Source organism: Lycorma delicatula, chromosome 10 (genome assembly GCF_047948215.1).
Source record: "Lycorma delicatula isolate Av1 chromosome 10, ASM4794821v1, whole genome shotgun sequence".
Taxonomy (NCBI): domain Eukaryota; kingdom Metazoa; phylum Arthropoda; class Insecta; order Hemiptera; family Fulgoridae; genus Lycorma; species Lycorma delicatula.
The window spans coordinates 35,312,881-35,331,770 of record NC_134464.1 but is presented as its reverse complement, the minus strand read 5'-3'; the positions used below and the strand labels follow the sequence as shown (position 1 = coordinate 35,331,770).

The following is an 18,890-nucleotide window of genomic DNA, read 5'->3' as shown; positions in this document are numbered from 1 at the left end:
ATGAAATCATGCTTTAAAATTAATTTTTGGTAATTTTTTTTTTGAAAATTAATTAAGATGTTTGCAATCAAAAACAAATCTAATGGAAATGTAAGAAAAGAAATTTTAAAAGAAAAAAAATAAATAACAAAAATTAATCAATCTTACTTACCCAGATGTCAATTTCTGGTCCAGTATATTTTTTACCCTCGAACACTTCGGGAGCAGCATAAGGAGGCGATCCACACCAGGTAGCTAATTGTTCACCGGGTGTATAATAATTACTGAATCCAAAATCAGCAATTTTAATATTCATATTTCCATCAAGAAGTAAATTTTCTGCCTAGAAAAACAAGTAAAAAATAAAATTTCCATTAAAAATTAATTATATATATATTTATAAAACCTGAAAAAAGGAAATTATTGATATTTTTACAAGCCACCATTCAGTAGTATGTATAACAGAACTAACAGTAAATATTCACGTCATATTACATAATTATACAATTATTATTTACATCAACTATTGAAATAATTTTCCTTTTCTTATCAAACACGATTAACATAATTGATTGACAGCAAGAATATTTAATTTTACTTTTAACCTATTTATATTATGTGGAATTCATTTTTTTCTCAATAATAATTTTCTTTTTATCAAATTTTATTATTTGTTTGTAAAATTGCAAAATATAAAATAATAAAAAGTATTCTTAATGTATAACAATCTTTGTATAACTTTTCAACCGTTACCCGTAAAAAAAAAAACAGAAATTAAGTAAATTTTTTTGATACACGATTACCACACTTCAAGCACCTCAAGAATCCACCATATGAGGCAAAAAAAAAACGTTAAACTGAAAGAGTGGTTGTGACATATCTTTTTAAAGATCAATGTAAAACAAAAGTTTTGAGGTAGCCATTTTCGGATTACAATTGTAATGAAAATGGCTGCCATATAATATATTTTAAAAAATAGTTTGAAAAAGTGTTTTACAGGACTCCTAGATAACCACTCAACATGGAACATTAAAAAGATAAAATTTAGTTAATACTCTTATCTAAAAACGTTGTAATTTTTTCAGAATGTAACAAATAGTTGAGGTAAGAATAGACGGCCTCCGTGGCGCGAGTGATAGCTTCTTGGCCTTTCATGCGGAGGTCCCGGGTTCGAATCGCGGTCGGCATGGCATTTTCACACACGCTACAAATCATTCATCTCATCCTCTGAAGCAATACCTAACGGTCAACCCGGAGGTTAAAAACACACACAAAAAAATAAAAATAAAAAAGAACAGACTTTTAGAACAGACTTTTAAAAAGAATACTTTTGAAACTAGATGTGAAAAATATTAGATGGCATCCGTTTTTTTTAAGGGTACCGCTATGTTTTTTACTCAATAAATTTGTCTCAATACCTTTTAAAAAGGCATTTAAACCCATTTTAGTTACAACATTAAAGCATTAAAAACATTTTAGTTATCCTCTCATGAAGGTTTGAGAGTGGTCTCATACCTAGAAAGACTGTTTCGAAAAGAAATATTTGCTAAATTAAATTTTTCCAAGTTTAGTAGTTGAAAAGATATTTAAGAGTTCCCATACGTTACGAATATCCTGTAGTTACAAGCCAAAGATGGTCGTCTTTCTTAGACCATCTAATTTCTATGTTTAGCTTTTTTGAATCGTAATTCTTTCTTATCCTTTGGATGACCTAATTACCAATCTATTAAACAGTGCAGTCATTTTATATTTACTTACTTACTTACTAGTCAACGGGCACTCTTGGCTGTTGAGCCATTTTGTGACGCGTTGACCAGTGTAGATGACTTCTGTGTAAACGGGGCCTTCATCATCCCTCTGCCAGTGGTCCAAAGTTCTGCAGGTCCCCAGATGGTCTGCATCCATAGTTTTGTGGCCGCAGAGTTGGCATGCTGGAGAGGTCAGAACCCGTATCCGATGTAGGTGCGAGGCCAGAAAGTCAAGTCCGGTTTTTAATCTAAATGCAGCAACACTGACTACTCGAGAGAGGCTATAGTTTGTAAGGCCATGGGTGACGAGGCTCTCTCGCTTGCCAGCCGCTAATTCTTTGCAGTTTTTGCCATCATTTTATCGCGCGCACCATTTGTCTTGAGTCCACTGACATTGAGTAGCCAGGTTTTAGCAATTACTGAAAGTTTCATTAAACGGATGCATCAATAGTCAGAACAACAGATATTGGTCAACAAAAAATCCACATATCTTGCATGAATCGTTGCTGCACTCACAGAAAATAGCGGTTTGGTATGCGATTAGTTGACGAAAAATAGTGACCTGATTTTTGTTCAAATCCTAGTAAAGATAAGTTCATTTTATACAGATTTGAATACTAGACAGAGAACACCGGTAAACTTTGATATTTAGGGCTCAATTAAACGTACATACCAAAAGATTTCGGCCTCAGTCTACACATCTCATTTAGATGTCGCAGACATTATCCTCATCTCACTGGGCCATTGGGTTGCTTATTTTAAATTGAACAGATTGCAACACACACGTTAGGAATAGAAAAGAAAGTTCAACACAGATGGTTGGAAGCATTTTAATATTAAATATTCCAAATATCCAGTAACAATATTTTATGAGTAAAATAATAATACATTTAAAATGTAAAATGGACAAAATGTAAGCAAAATTAACATCTATTTTAAAATTATTATTTTAAATTATCTTTCACTTTTATTTTTACACTTTCTTTTGATAAAGTAGATAATGTACCAGCAAGTTATTATATTAGATAACTCCTTAATGATAAGTTTGAAGCTTATCAAATTACTTCATAATGATGTTAAAAAATCGATATTACTTTGCTTTCTAATCATTTTATATTAATATATTTAATTTAATTTCATCGTTTTTATTATTATTTTTAACTGAAGGAAAATCCCGTTTATAATATTTTGTAACCTACCTCCCTTGTTTACAACCATGTTAAACGTATACGAATTTATTAAGTTAAACCCTTATTCTGCTCAACTTTCTTTTCATATTTTTCTGAAAAATATTAGTCGTTTTTAGCCCAAAAATGTTTCGATTATCGATAATTTTTTTCTACTAATATTTAAGTAAAACATATATTTTTACTTCATCTTTAATGAATGTAATTTTTGACAAATTTTTATTTTTCTTGGCTCTTTTTTTTATTTTTCTAACACTTATAAGAATCCTTCACCTTCTTCTACTCATCTTGTCATTCTTAATATTTTTACTTTCTCGGCTAGTACTATAGCAGAGCTACATCTTTAGAAGGGAAAGTATTGTAATCAGTCCAATTTGGGCATATGCGGTTTTCACCGGATCTTGACGTTTTGACACCTAAGGAACGTAAAAAACAAAAAAAAACAAAAAACAGATGGAAATGTTCGTATTACGTATAAATATTCGCGTTTCGCATCTTATATCTTCAAAACTAATCGACCGATTTTGACTAAACTTAGTTTACTTCTATATGTGGAGCATTAATGCCATTAAATTTTCAACTTAACTGGTCCTCAGTATCTCGAGATTTCGCCACACACACACACACACACACACACAAATATATATATATTTGTGTGTGTGTGTGTCAAATATCCTTTTGATATTGTAGGATTGAATTCGATTGTAAAATGTTACAGCTTTGTGATATTACCCTAGAATTGTTATCGTTTTGCCTATTAGAATAGAGTATTCTACGTACTGTTTCACTGAAGTAAATCTTTCGATTCAGTTGTAGTTGAAATTTTAAAGTTAGCTAACCCAATTGAGCTGTTATATTTATAGTTGATGCTTATTATAAAACAGTTAAAATCGTCCTGTATTAAAATTTAATTTTGTACCGTGTTCGTAGTAGATGTTATTAGCAAGCATTAAAAAAAATTCCTCACGCTTGTAAATGACATATTAAGCTGTCATTCCTCTACGTTTAATCTTCGAAACAATAATACTTGAATTTTATATATGAAATTAAGTAAGAAAGTTATATTTTGTCATAATATAAACAAACTTTGTACATGATATATTAAAAATAGATTTAGTGCCCGTTTCTTAATATAAATAAACTAAACATAATACAAATTATTTAATGTTTACTGTGAGCGTTTGCTACGTGTACGAATTAAAATCTGTAACCTATACTTATATCTGAATATTTATTCTATTTATCAAAATAAATATAAAAATTTTAAATTTTTAAAAACTCTTCCTTCTAATATTAAAAAATACATAATTTGCACTATTATTATTTTCTTATTTAATAATAATAACAATAAGGAATACAAAAATATCCTGATTGGGACTTACTCTACAAAAAAATTATCTGAACGGAGGATAATTTTTAAGAAAAAATCTAACACAGTTGCAGGACTTCCCCGTCAAGCGGCGTTTTTATGATGCACGGCTAACACATATATACAGACACAACTTAATTTAAAATATTTATAATTTTATTTAAATGTAATACTTTCTGTTTATTTAATTCAGTGGTTCTAACTAAAGCACGCACGCATACCCTATTTCATTCGCGCGGTTGTGGCGGTACTAGCGCCACTTTAAACACTTTTTTATATTTTAAATATTATTAATTTATTTCTAACGCTCACCTGTGATGTTACAACATAGAAGACGACTATAGGTTCAAATCCTAGTAAAGGCAGTTATTTTTTTCGGATTTGAATACTAGATAGTGGATACCGGTGTTCTTTGGTGGCTGGGTTTCAATTAACCATACATCTCAGGAATGGTTTATCTGAGCCTGTACAATACTACACTTCATTTATATTCATACATATCATCCTCATTTATCCTCTGAAGTAATACCTTACGACGGTTCCGGAGGCTGAATAGAATAAGAGAGAGAGAGAGAGAGAGTGATGACTACAGGAGCTGTACGTCAGTGCTACAGTAGCGCTCCTTGTGGTAAAAGGGGGTAATAATGACTCACTATACCTACTAGTATATTTAGAGCATTTTTTTGGGTGGGAGTGCGATTTTTCAAATGAAGATTTTTGAAATATTATTTTTTAATTGTTAACAAATGTGTCTGAGAAAAATAAGACCTTAATTTGGCGAAATCTCGAGATACTGAGGACCAGTTAAGTTGAAAATTTAATGGCATTAATGCTCCACATATAGAAGTAAACTAAGTTTAGTCAAAATCGGTCGATTAGTCGACACACACACACACACAAATATATATATATATATATATATATATATATATATATATATATATATATATATATATATATATATATATATATATATAGTCAATTAATTCTCTATTTGTTTTATTCTTTATTTATAACTAGCATCGCCGTCGCGATTTCGCCCGCACTATATGGTTACATATGATTGTGTGTCGACCAATATTTTATCGTTTTGGACAAATATGAGCCAAATCGGACCATAAATAGTTTATCTAAATATATCGACCCCTCCGCCACCTAGCGGATCCAAACTAATTCAGAAACCTTCGCGGGCGCACGCCGTGAAGGTTTCTGAATTAGGCGTCTTTTTAGACTAAGGGGGATCTTGAAACGTTGTCATTTAAAAAAATTCTGGTTTCCAAAATTTTCTTCGATCAATCAGCTTTCCTTTTATTGCTGCAGCAACGATAGAGCTCCAGCCGGGAAAGTAAGATTCAAATAAAGTTAATCCTAAAAAACACGCCTTCCAGAAACGTTCAACAACATGTATTTATCATAAGTTGATATAAGGTACTCAGAATTACATTACGATCGTTATCTCAAATAGTGAGAGCATGTGGTCATAATATATATATATATATATATATATATATACACACACACACACACACACACAGCTTGATTTAAAGGATAAAAACTTTGAGGATGTAATTTATTAAATATAAACGTTGTAGTAAGCTTAAATACTTATCTTTATTTAAGGTATTCAGATTTTAAGGCTACCGTTATTTAAAAATATTTAAGCAATAAAATTCTGAAAAGATCTAAAAAAAAATATTATATTCTAAATTGATACGTTTACTAAACAATTTTTAAAATCTATTTAAAAGTAGCAGTTTTTAAAAAATCTTAGGATTAAGTGAAAGGCTTATTAACCATCACAAGTTTACTGTCAATCTCAAAAAAAAAATATGCAGTTTTGTCAAGTATTAATAGATACAATATATATATATAAGGTTTAGTAGAGATAGGCTTACAGGCTAATTTTGTAACGGAAAATAACACAATGTCTGTGTCTTAAGAGCCAATATTATTAAATAAGATGTTGTTGAACGTTAAACTTGTTTATTTCATAAGTTGTTATGTTTTATCATAATTTCATAATAATTGTTATTTGTTACAATGTTAAGTATACTGTAATTCTAGAGCTTTAGAAAAAAAAAGATTAATTTATAATACGAGAGCTTTGTTCAGTTTCATGTATCTTTCCAAATAAGAATATTGATTCGTCTCCTTTTTCTTTTTCTTCTTTATGTAAAATACATAAAATATTTAATTCAGTTGGCTCATAAGATCAGCTGATAGTTTGACAATATTATTTTCATTCATTACTTTTCTATTGTTCATTATAATTTCACACCATGTACAATACGCATATATATTTCATATTTTTTACCAACAATAATGTAATACATAAAACATGTTATAAGTTATTCAAATATTCAATATAATTAAAAGGTGCATTGAAGCATATAATCAATGAGTTATTTAGTAATGAAAGTGAATCAGTTACACCAGAGTCAATAAAAATATTTCTACAAGCTTTATTTTTTTCAGTACAGATTTTTAAAAATTTCTGTAAAAAATTCTAAGTGATATAACTCAATTATATTTTAAATGACCAATTTATAATATATTTTATAATTTTTTTTATTTGGATACGATCTTAAAATTTATCCTAATTTATTTGAATAAAATCCAATTAACTTGAAGGTAGATTAATTTTCTTCACGGACGATTTCTTACAACGAGAATAAAAATATATTTTGTATAAGATTGAGAGTTTAATAAAGGTTCATAATAAATGAAAATTAGACAACTTAGGTAAGATAACCAAAATATATAATATTGGAGTAAAATGTAAAGATTTCGAAACTTTATTAAGAATCATTAATCATTATGATGATAATTGTTTACGAGTTACTTCTGATTTAAAATTTAATTGGAAAGATGAAGTGGAAATTATAGAAACTTAAAAAGCACCACAGTTTGCTATGTTGCTTTTAATAGGACAACCAACAACAAGAATAAAATTAAGGAGTTTAAATTCCAACAACAGGACTTTAGGTTATTTAGGAATGTAGGGACAAGTGTATGACGTTTTTGTTGGGTAATAACAGAAAAATTCCATTGAGCTCTATGGAGTAACCATATTTCTATTTATAAACTATATTTTCATCATTTCTATCAAAACTATTTCTGGAATAATATATTTTTTAAATTTCAATTAAAGGAAAAATGTATGGTTCAGAGGTTTGGGTTTTGAATGGCAATTAAATGGCTACAGAAATGATGCCAAATGACCAATGACCTTACCGGATAGAGTAAGAAATAATCAAGAATAAAAAGTGGATTAGATCTTTATAATTTTATGGTAACATTAAAAAACGTCGAATATATCCAGAGAGATTATCATATAAAATTTATAAATAGTGGCCATTTAATAGAATAAGAAGTACAGGAAGGCCGTAGAGAGTGGGCGGCTTGAGGCAAGGAAGAAGCAATATTTGGAAGACGAAACGACAAAATATAGTAATGCTTGAAGATTAGGTTGCAGGAAATGACGTAACGGCTACAAAAACCCATTTAAAAAATTTAATAAAAAATAATTTTTTTTCTAATAAATTGTGATTGTACAATTTTATCACGACGCATCCAAAATAATTCAAAAGTGAACAATTTTTGAAAAGGATTTCTAAAACGTTGTCAAAATTTACCTAAATAAAAATGTTATAAAAATCATTATATGTTATTAAATACAATGTTAAAAAAATAAAAGCGCTATAGCAGACCTATAGATCTAGAAGGGAAAGTATCTGTCCAATTTGGGGATATGCGGTTTTCACCGAATCTTGACGTTTTGACAAAGAACCCCAAAAAACCGGATGGAAATTTTCCGGGTCTTAACGTTCGTGTGTGTGTGTTTCTGTTCGGTGTTGGCCTCTAAATCACCTTAAATCTCTAGAACTACTTAACCGATTTTTATCAAACTTGATCAGATTACTTCTATATATGGGGCACTGATGATGCCATTAAATTTCCAACTTAAGGCCAAGGGAGTGAGGTTGTTAGAGCAAGGTCATCCTCAGTTTCTCGAAATTTTTCTTAATTAAGGTCAAATTTTTCTTAGTAATATTTGGTAACAATTAAAAAATAACAATATTTACAAAAGTAAAATATATGCAAATCGCATCCCCACCATTACTCTAAACTACTGCTATGTTGTGGCGTCACAAATGAGCGATAGAATTAACGATAGTATATTTTATGTGTATATTTAAAGTGTAAAAAACACTTTAAAATCAGACACTTTCTTCTTTGTTAGTATTGACTTAATACTTACTTTTTTTAAAGTGTAAAAAAGTAACTCGGTCTGGCTGGGTCTGGAACTCGATCGCACAATTTTATATCATTTTATAATATAATATTTTAATTTAAATAAATATAAATTAAAAACAACGAAATAATAAAAACAAGGAATGCAGATAAAAATAAGTAACTATCATGTTACATTACATTTAAATTTTAAAAAAATCATCGTTGAAAACCAACCAATCAAATGTTAAATAAAAATTAGGTCACCTCATGATACTCGACGACTCACTATTGTAAAATCTGTAGTACGTAATTTGAGTATTACTAATCTATCTATTCGTTCGTTAGAGCGTTGTAGCGTTGGATGGTTAGATTAAGAGATGCAATATAACCCTATACTCATTTATTGCAGAGTAAAAATAAAAAATTAAAATCTGATATGGACACCACATGACTTCCTTGTACGTCTATTAAATTACATATACACATTTTTTACACATAAACACTTCATTTAAACTTATTTCATTTGAAAGTGAGGTACGATCCTCCAATTTTTTAATAAAGAGGACAGTAACACAATTGCTGAAATATTAGTTTATATTAACATCAAATATTTATACAATTATTAATTCAACAATCTTACATGAAATATTAGAATAGAGTAAAAGACGCTTTACTACTCGTATTACTAGATCAGTATTATTCGTATCTTCTTGAGTTGCTGATTAACAAAAGTTTCAGATTTCTGGTGTGTCGCATAAATAAAAGTTAATAATAATTAAACTATTCCGTTTAGTGAACTCCTGTGTGCTGGTTACAAATATTAATTTTGACTTTATGATGTAAAATATTCAGTTTTATTATTGGATTATTTGGTGAATAATAAAAATGAAAAAAAGAAAGAATCAGGAAAAATACAGGAAAAAAGTAAGATAATATGAAGAAATATATCTAAAAAAAACTACAAGAAGATGAATATGAAGAGGGAGAAAATGTTAAGACCAATCAAAGAATAAAAAGATTAAGAAAGGATGATGAATATAAACAGAGAGAAAATTGGAAAAAAAATTAAGATCAGAAGAATTATATCAAACCAAGGAGCGATTAAATCGATTAAATGATGGGCAACAAAATACAAATAAACGAAATCATGATAAACTCTGACTTATGGAGAATATTATCCGATAATATCAGAGGAATAGTGAACTAAACGATAAGAGTATTTTACAGTTTATTAAAGATCGGGCATGTATGCGCCAGTGTGATGTTGGTCTTGTGAGGGTCTATTTTTTAGTCACTCTGTAGTTAACTTTATTGTACATAAAATTAAACAGAAATTAGACTAGAAAATTTAAAAATAATAAGATTCTAAATTATAATTTTCAATTAATATTAAATAATCAGATGTTTCACCAACTCTATTATATAAACATACATGTAATAATGCCTATTAAATTATATTACACATTTTTAAAAGTACATAAAATTTTATTTTACTAATAACTTATGAATTTTTCTTATTTTTTTTATTACTGAATAATTATTTATTGTAAATTTTTTTTACAATCACGGTTAACTAATTTAATTATTAATTTAACATTTTATTTAAAAAAAAAAATGTTAAAAATAAATAAATTTATAAAAGTTACAAAAATAAAAAAGGAGATGAAGTCTGATTCGAACCGATTTTTTCCTTATAGATCCGAATATTTCATTAATTAAAATTTTAATTGGTTATAACTCTGGAACCAATGAAATTAAGTACCACTTAAGATAATCGTTGAAAAGTTCTCAATGAGGGCTTATTACTGAAGTTAAAAAGTCCAAAATGCAAATGTTTTAGGATTTTGGGCTTTTTTGGACACTTATGGACCAGTCGATTCCAATCAAAAGGGGACGTGCACAACTAGATGTTACAACAGTCCTAAATACAAAATTTCAACATCCTACGGCTAATCGTTTTTAAGTTATGCAAGATATATATGTACATAAGTATGTAGAGACGTCACGCCAAAACTAGTCAAAATGGATACAGGAATGGTAAAAATTGATATTTCCGTTGAAATATGAAAACCGAAATTCTTCGCGATCACAAAACTTTCTTTACTTCGTACAGGGAAGTAAAAAAGAAATTAGAAAAACGGATGTATTCTTTCATATACTTTGTTTTTTATAAAACCTTAATTTATTTTGTACAAAAAGAAATAATTAAAAAAAATCCAGATAAAATATTTTTAAACCATAAACAAGTAAGTCATGAAAATCGAATCGTTTTTGAGTTATTTTAAGGTGGGAGTAATTGTAGCGGAGGAAATAAGATATACTGCATCATGTATGCTATTTACATGTCAATGGTCAAGAAGAACTGGTTTGGGCAACATACTGTATTATTCGTTATTATATATAATGAGTGTAAATTGATCATATTTATTCAACAAAAATTATGTAGAAAATATATTTTAAATGGTATAAAAATAACATACGTTGAGTTGACCGTATTTAAGAAAATATGTTTTATGGTTGATTTCCGACTGTTCGAATTCTTAGAAATGCTGGGCTGGAAAGAATAAACAATTTTACAGAACGGTCAATAGAGATACTATTATTGAAAACATCGAATAACACCTTAAAATACAAACAACATTAAGAATTTCCTCTTCAACCACCAAAAAATAATTTTTTTTCAAAAAATTCTACTAAAACAAATCACTTTGATATTTTTGTAAAAAAATTCATTCAAGTGTTTTGTAAAAACTCAGCCAGCCATAATAAAATTTAATTATATGTATTCGACAAAGTTCATTTTTATTTAATAATAAAAACTATTAAACAAAACTAAAATATGTATGCAACGAATTAAATAAGTCTAGATCTATAAATGATGTTAAACATAAAACGTTAAAAAATAAAATAAAGAGGAAACGAGAATAAAATTTTATATGACAATGGTCATACATGTCTTGAAATACGGAATGCTCCACTTCCGTATTGGTTGCAAACGCATGGGAAAAATCTTTAATACAGGCTGCAAAAATGACGTTTCTGAGAGCGTCGGCTGGTTTTACAAGATTGGTTCGACAGAGGAATGACTATAAACGGTAAGAGTTACTAGCGACCCTATTAGTAGATATTATAAAATTACACAGGTCTAACTTCGTGTAAACATATGGAAAGAACGTCGCAAGATGACTATAAGTAAGACTACAAAGTGATGGCAGAAGAAGAGATAGAGGTAGACCGCTACGTGTGGATGCCAGAACAGGCTTTACAGTTTAACCGTGTTTGAGAAAAGAAGAAGAAGGCTAAACAAAACTGTAGATAACTGAGGAACGTTCAAACAACTTCACCAGTCATAAAGCAATACTCAAAAAACACTCTCTCTTTTACTGTTAAGCCTCCGGAACCACCGTAAGGTGCATGATGTATATGAATGTAAATGAAGTGTAGTCATGCACAATCTCAGGTCGACCACTCCTGAGATGTGTAGTTAATTGAAGCCCAACCACCAAAGAAAACCGGTATCCGCTATCTAGTATTCAAATCCGTATAAAAAGTAGTGACTATTACACTATGAGATTTTAAAACTTTACATAAGAATACATTTTTTCATTTTGTAATTTAAAAAAAAAAATAAAAAAGTTTTTGCTTAAATAAATTTGTATGTTTTTTTTCATAGTTTAACGGAATCGCTAAATTATTTCATAGAATAAACCTTTAAAAATAAATAATTTACTTAAACAAGCTGATTACCCGTTTATAGTCATTTATTTTTTCTGTGTGATGAAGAAAAAAAATTAATTTGGAAACTATGAGCGTCAAGCCAAACTAAGAATCGAATCAAAACCATCCGGATGAAAGACGAAGACGCAATCATTCGGCCAAGGAATCAAACGAGTGACGACATCCACTCTGCAGCATAATAATATAAAATTAAATTTTAACATATTAATATTGATGATAAATCTCCCAATTTAATGCTCTCGTACTTTTAATTTTAACAAATATTTCTCTATCAGCACTGTTTTTTTGTCTATAAAAATTTTAACGAAATCTCATAATAAAAAACAAAAATTGAAATGGCTTTCACCTACGATATTATTTTTAAAACTGTACTGCGTAGATGAATCAAATGTAAACCGGTCTTTTATCTTCATAGCTCACGTATGAACACGGTAGGCTGGCGTGGAGGAGTATTGACAGAGGTGATGTGAGGAGAGGATGGACGCTCAGCGGCCATGACACTCTTGGTCAATTGCATCATCTCAAAAAGAGTTCCATAGTCGGTTACATAGCGTATTATCGGGAATTTTCCGTCACATATGAAGGAGTCAAATCCCCCAAAATTTTGCACTAGATTACGTGCGAAGTTTGGGTAAATGACACTACATGTACCCAAATTTACGACTGGGCAAGAAAATTTTAAAGGAGAGCGTGAAACAAGAAAATCATAATCACAATATGCATTCAAGGACAAGTGAGACTAATGACAACATTCGATCTATTCGTTCCCATTCCCCATTGAAGACGATCGGGAAATCACATTCGAAGAAATTATTTCGGGAGTAATATCAGTCATAGAAGTACCCATTCCATTATCGCAAAGCATCTTGGGTTCCGTAAAGTCTGTACGAGGTGGGTTCTATGACTTTAAACCCACCGGGTTGGTCTAAAAACGCGTCTTCCCAAATCAGATGATTTGGAAGTCGATAGTTACAGTGTTCAAGTCCTAGTAAAGCCAGTTATTTTTACACGGATTTGAATACTAGATCGTGGATACCGGTGTTCTTTGGTGGTTGGGTTTCAATTAACCACACATCTCAGAAATGGTCAAACTGAGACTGTACAAGACTACAATTCATTTACACTCATACATATCATCCTCTGAAGTATAACCTGAACGCTAATTATCGGAGAGTGAACAGGAAAAAGAAAAGAGGAAGGGTTCTATGACTTTAACGGTTATCAAAAACAGATCCAATAGCAGATTTTATAAAGATCCCAGAATCGATTTCGACGAAAAGGAAAGAATTTTCTTGCGTCGAAAGTCACATATTAAATGTGCGAGATGAAGTGACGTAAGAGTGCAAAACCTTGCACTGTAATGGCGAAAAAGCGTCGGTCAGCTGGGAACCGTTTTTTTGGACAGAAAATACGTATATTGCTTGCCAATTTTCTCCATTAACGTGGCAATGTGAATATTCCGCAGTAGTGCCAGTTCAAGGACTAAATGAAAGCCGTCTACAGGAACAAAAGGTGCCGTTAGCCGATCAGACATGTGGTATATTTTTTTCATGACAATGGCAGTGTTTAAACAGCATGTTAAATAGCATTCGGTATAAACTGAACAAAATTTCCTCGGAAATCTGAGAATACTTCCAGTTTGTTTTTTTTTTCTTAAGCCATTGAAAGAGTTACTGGGAGTACATAGATTCCAGAGCGACAAAAATGAAGAGCAGCTCATGTGCAGTTGGCTCGTGACGTCCTCAAACGTATTATAAACAAGGGTTATTATATAAGGGTTACTATTATAAACAACTTTAGGGAGACTATTACGTAGAAAAGCAATAACTATGTTTCATAATTTTATTTTGTACTAATAAATGTTTAAAAAAATCCAAGTCCGGTTGTATTTAACATCCTAGTAAAAGATATTATCTAATTTTATCCAATTAATAACGCAAAATATTTTGAGAATTAGCATTCTCCATATTTCTCTATGTTTTTTAATCTACAACTACTAAAATATTAAAATACACTTGTAAATCATTCCAATATTTTAAATCTCTGTTTCTTTTAATCTCCTTAGTTTTCCTTTTTTTTACTTTTCACAGCAATCTTTACTATAATAAAATTAATTATTACATACACACTGATCTTTTTAAAAAATAATTTTAATAAATAAAAATAAACTTCAGGTATTATTTTATTTTTATTTTTTTATTATTTAAATCTGAGATACTATGTTCTAATACAATATCCCTCAATGCGTAAATATATTCTCTACAGAATTTCATTCCGTTATTTTCTTTCACAGTAAAAGTGTGGCAAATGTAATAAAATTTTCATTGAACTGTAATGTAAATTAGAGTACAATGAAAATTTTATTCTTAGTATTTTTATTTACTTTTTTTGTTACTACTTCTTTTCTTATTTGCTTTTTTATTGTTAAAAAAAAAATTGAGAGAAAAAGTAGAATAGGTAAATATAAAGTTTACATTGATGTAATTCGGATGTGAAAGTCTTGAAAAATTGTAACAAAATCAATGGAGTATATATACATATAAAACAACTTTAAAAATCATACCAAAACAAAAAAAAAATTATTTTAGTTTCTTTTAAACTCTTAAACTCAAATTACAGTAATTGGACACGGAATTGAAAAACAGTTAAAATTTAATTGAATTATATCTTTTTTCTTTTTTTTTTACTTTATAAATTAATTTTTTAAAGTCGCTTTTATTATATTTTAAACTATATTTTAGCTTATATGAAAATAAATAAAAAATAAAAAGTTGAGAAAAGTATTTTCTGTCCAAAAATAAATTAAAATCCAGAGAAACAATGTAATGAATGATATTTTTATCCAATGTGAGTAAATATTCGGTGTAATGCCATAATCTTTTTAGTTTTCAAGTTAATTTTCGATGGAAAATACAGTAAATAAGGAATAATGATATCATGGCTTATATATATTTAAAATATAATATTTAAATATTATAAATAAATTTTTTTTTTTGCTTATTTGACCACGTAAGATAACTTTAGTCAATTTTTAGTCCGTTTTCTTTAGACTTTGCTGGCTCGTTGTTTCTGCCAATATCTTCATATTCTCGGATCTTGTTCTTTGCTCGTCCGTAATCCTCATATTTCTGGACGCATTGTCCATTTTAAATTATTTGGTTTTTAAAATTTCTCTTATTTTCGGTTTATCTGTTCATCTTCGGTTTTTAGTTCGATCTCTTCTAGGTCTTTCTTAATACCGTAATATATCTTCCACCAGATTTCATAATAAACAGTCTGGCTAAAAATTGTTTTAATAACCGATTTTCTGGCATTCTCATAATGTGGAAGAAGTGTGGGAAATTCTATGATTTTTTATGAAATTTATAATCGATTCTGTAATTTTCTTATAAACCGTTTCATTAGGAGCGATTTGCCACGCTTCGTTTTTTTTATAATTCTTGTTTATGTAGACTCTGAAAATCCTACGTTCTGTTTTAATTGTTTGATCACTTTTAGTTTCATTTTTAATTCTAATTAATGTTTCACAAACGTAAAGTGCTTATGGTAAAATGACCGTTCTATAATGTCTCATTTCCGCGTTTGTGGAAAGACATTATTTATTGTATATTGATTCGGTTAGAACTTGGGCGTTTCTCATTTTTAGTGCTTGTTATTCCAAGAGGAATTTTTCTCTTCATTTATTATTTATTATTTTACCCAGGTACTTAAATTTTAGTACTAGTTTAATTTCTTAATCGTTAATTATTATTTTATATATGCGTAATAGATCTAAAGCCATTATTTTTGTTTTGTCGTATGAAATTTTTAACCCAATTTTTCCCACGATTTTTTCTAAAGTTATTATTTGATTTTTGATCTCTTCCATAATACTGGTTAAAAGGGCTAAATCATCGGCAAATCCTAGAAAATTTGTATTTATTTCTTTTTCATCTTTGCCGATTTTTACATTTTGTGGATTTTCTTTAAATTATTTCTCATTATTAAATCCAGAGCGATATTAAATAATAAAGGCGAAAGAATAAAGGCCTTTTCTTTATCCAATTTTTATGGTAAATTTATATTTATTAAAACTAAATAAATGTTAATATAATTCAGATACAAATATAAAATATAATTTAAATAATTAAATTATAAATTTATTTATAATTTAAATATAGTATTTAAAGAATTCAAAAAGTCATAAAGATGATTCAGTTAAACAAACAAATCAAATCGATAATCTCCTTTTTTGAAGTCTGGTTAAAAGAAACTTATCAAATTTTTATTTAAAATGCAATAAACAAAATGTGTCATCGTATTTAAAGACCAGGATTAAAATAATCCTATATTTAAATAATTATTATATATTCTTAAGGATCTGTATTTAAATAATGTAGTTAAAAACTGGATGGCATAGGTGATAGAATGTGCACTTCTGCTAAAACGAAGGTCCCGGATTCATTCCACGCTTGGATCTAAAATATTTATAATAAATCAACTCCAATGTAATCACCAATGAATGAACACAGTAGTCGATGCAATTTAAACTATGATAAAAAAAGATATTTACCGTAAATTAAAATATTCTGCTAAGTCATAATAAAAATGAATGAAAAATTCATTTTTAAATAAATTTAAAAAGATTTCATGAAATAATAATTAAATAAATTCCCTTTTGGTAAAAAAAAAGAAAAAAATATTACATTTTTATATATATAAGATTCCAACCAGAACAAAACAAACATACAAAAAAATACCGAAAAAAAATTCATTTAATTTATCATTATTCTATAATAATTAATTTTCCATATTTTAATAATAACAGGAAAGTTATCTCTTGATATACGACGCTGATATACGATGAAAAACCTATTCAGTACATAACATAGTTGATTATATTCAAATTATGAGTTGATTTTCCTATTGTTATAAGAATATGGAAAATTATTATTGAAGAATTATAAATGAGACGAATTTTTCTGTATTTTTTTTGTATGTTGTTTTTTGTTCTGGTTGTAATATTATGTAAAAAAAAAGTTTAATTTTTCTTTCCTTCTGTTTTACAAAAAGGTTATTTATTTACCAAAAGGTATTTATTTAATTAGTACTCTGTGATATAATAATTAAATTTAATTCAGAGAAGGTGAAAGAGATTTATTTATCTTATTGATCAGTAAAGGTGACGCGTTGTGGAAGTCATCCTTCATAAACTTGAGTCTACACAAAGTTACGTACATAGCACGAACGAGAGTAGATTCCAAGCATATTGTAGCTACCGCCCACGATGAAAATTATATATATATATATATATATATATATATATATATATATATATATATATATATATATATAAAGGCAGTAATATAACGTAAAAGACCAGGTTATAACCTAAACCTGTAATAGTTAAAATGAACATCCATCAGCAAGTGACATTTCAATATTTGGCTACCTGGACTCATCCCACAACTTAAGTAACTAATCAATGTCCACTATTGTATAATTCAAAATTTCATGAATAACTTACTACACACCTTTAATAAATTTACATAACTATCCCTTCCTTCCTTTCCTCATGTTTCTAGCTACTATATTTCGTTCCCTGGAAACATTCCTCTATCTTGTGCAACATATTATTATTATTATTATTTTTACAAGATTCCATCACGAATAATTTTATTTTCCAATCAAAAGATTACCTTTTCATTTAGAAATTTGTTAACTCGTAATTTTTTTGTAATATAACAATTAAAAAGCCTTTATATCTTTTTTTCTAACTTTTACTTTCTCGGCGAATATAGCTGGATTGTTGTATTAAAGGGCAGTGGCGGCTCGTAACTAAAATTAGTAGGGGTTCTGCTCCAGAAAGTTTTTTCCTGGACATTTTCAAGACCATAGTTGAAGTTTTCTATAAAATAAAAGAACCGAAAAAATGAATCAAACAGAATAGCTGGAAGGAGGACAATAATCTAATTTTACACATTATCACATACAACAATACGGTACACGGTTTTTAAGCACAATGTGCTCACAAAACGTATTCGGTTTAACCGAATAAATAATAAAATATCATTACAGATAATATATTTTAGTATTATTAGATAATAACTTAATAAAATGTCCGCTTAAAAACACTATAATCCAATAGTGCTTAATTTAAACTTCTATGTACACATGTACATGTATTTCGCTTCCCAGATTTGGCAATCAAAGGGCCCTTGCTTTCCGTCATCTTCTGATCACTACTGAAAAAACAACTAAACCGCTTTCATAATCCTTCCACCGGCTAAACTAGAAAAGGGAACGAACAAGGAACGTTTCATACACATGCGGAGTAAAAAAAACTACTTACCACCAGCGCGCCAGGGTCGGAACTGCGGGAGCGACAGTGCTCTCTCTCTCTCCCTCGCAGCCTTGCGTGCAGCTTTCTATATGCACTACAGCCAAACACCACGCCGCTGGAACTATGTAGCGCATAGTTCCATGCAAAGATTTTTGTATCTTTTTCATAAAGTGAGGGATGGGTACTGACATTAAGCTTAAGGATTATATAATGTACAAGTATAAAGAAAGATTTAAAGAAATAGGGACTCATTATATTAAATGTTATAGAAAACTACCACTGTTAAAGGGGAAAAAATGGCGATGAGTTTG

At 29.0% G+C, this 18,890-nt stretch overlaps 1 protein-coding gene across 2 annotated transcripts in view; it reads right to left on the bottom strand.

Annotated features, from left to right (window-relative positions):
• The window catches only part of LOC142331083 (uncharacterized), a 282,018-nt gene that overhangs the window by 78,479 nt on the left and 184,649 nt on the right, over positions 1 to 18,890 (bottom strand). For both annotated transcript variants that reach the window (XM_075376746.1, XM_075376747.1), the window contains exon 5: positions 152 to 322. In XM_075376746.1, the coding sequence (XP_075232861.1) occupies positions 152 to 322 (171 nt within the window). The remainder of the gene's footprint in view (positions 1 to 151; positions 323 to 18,890) is intronic.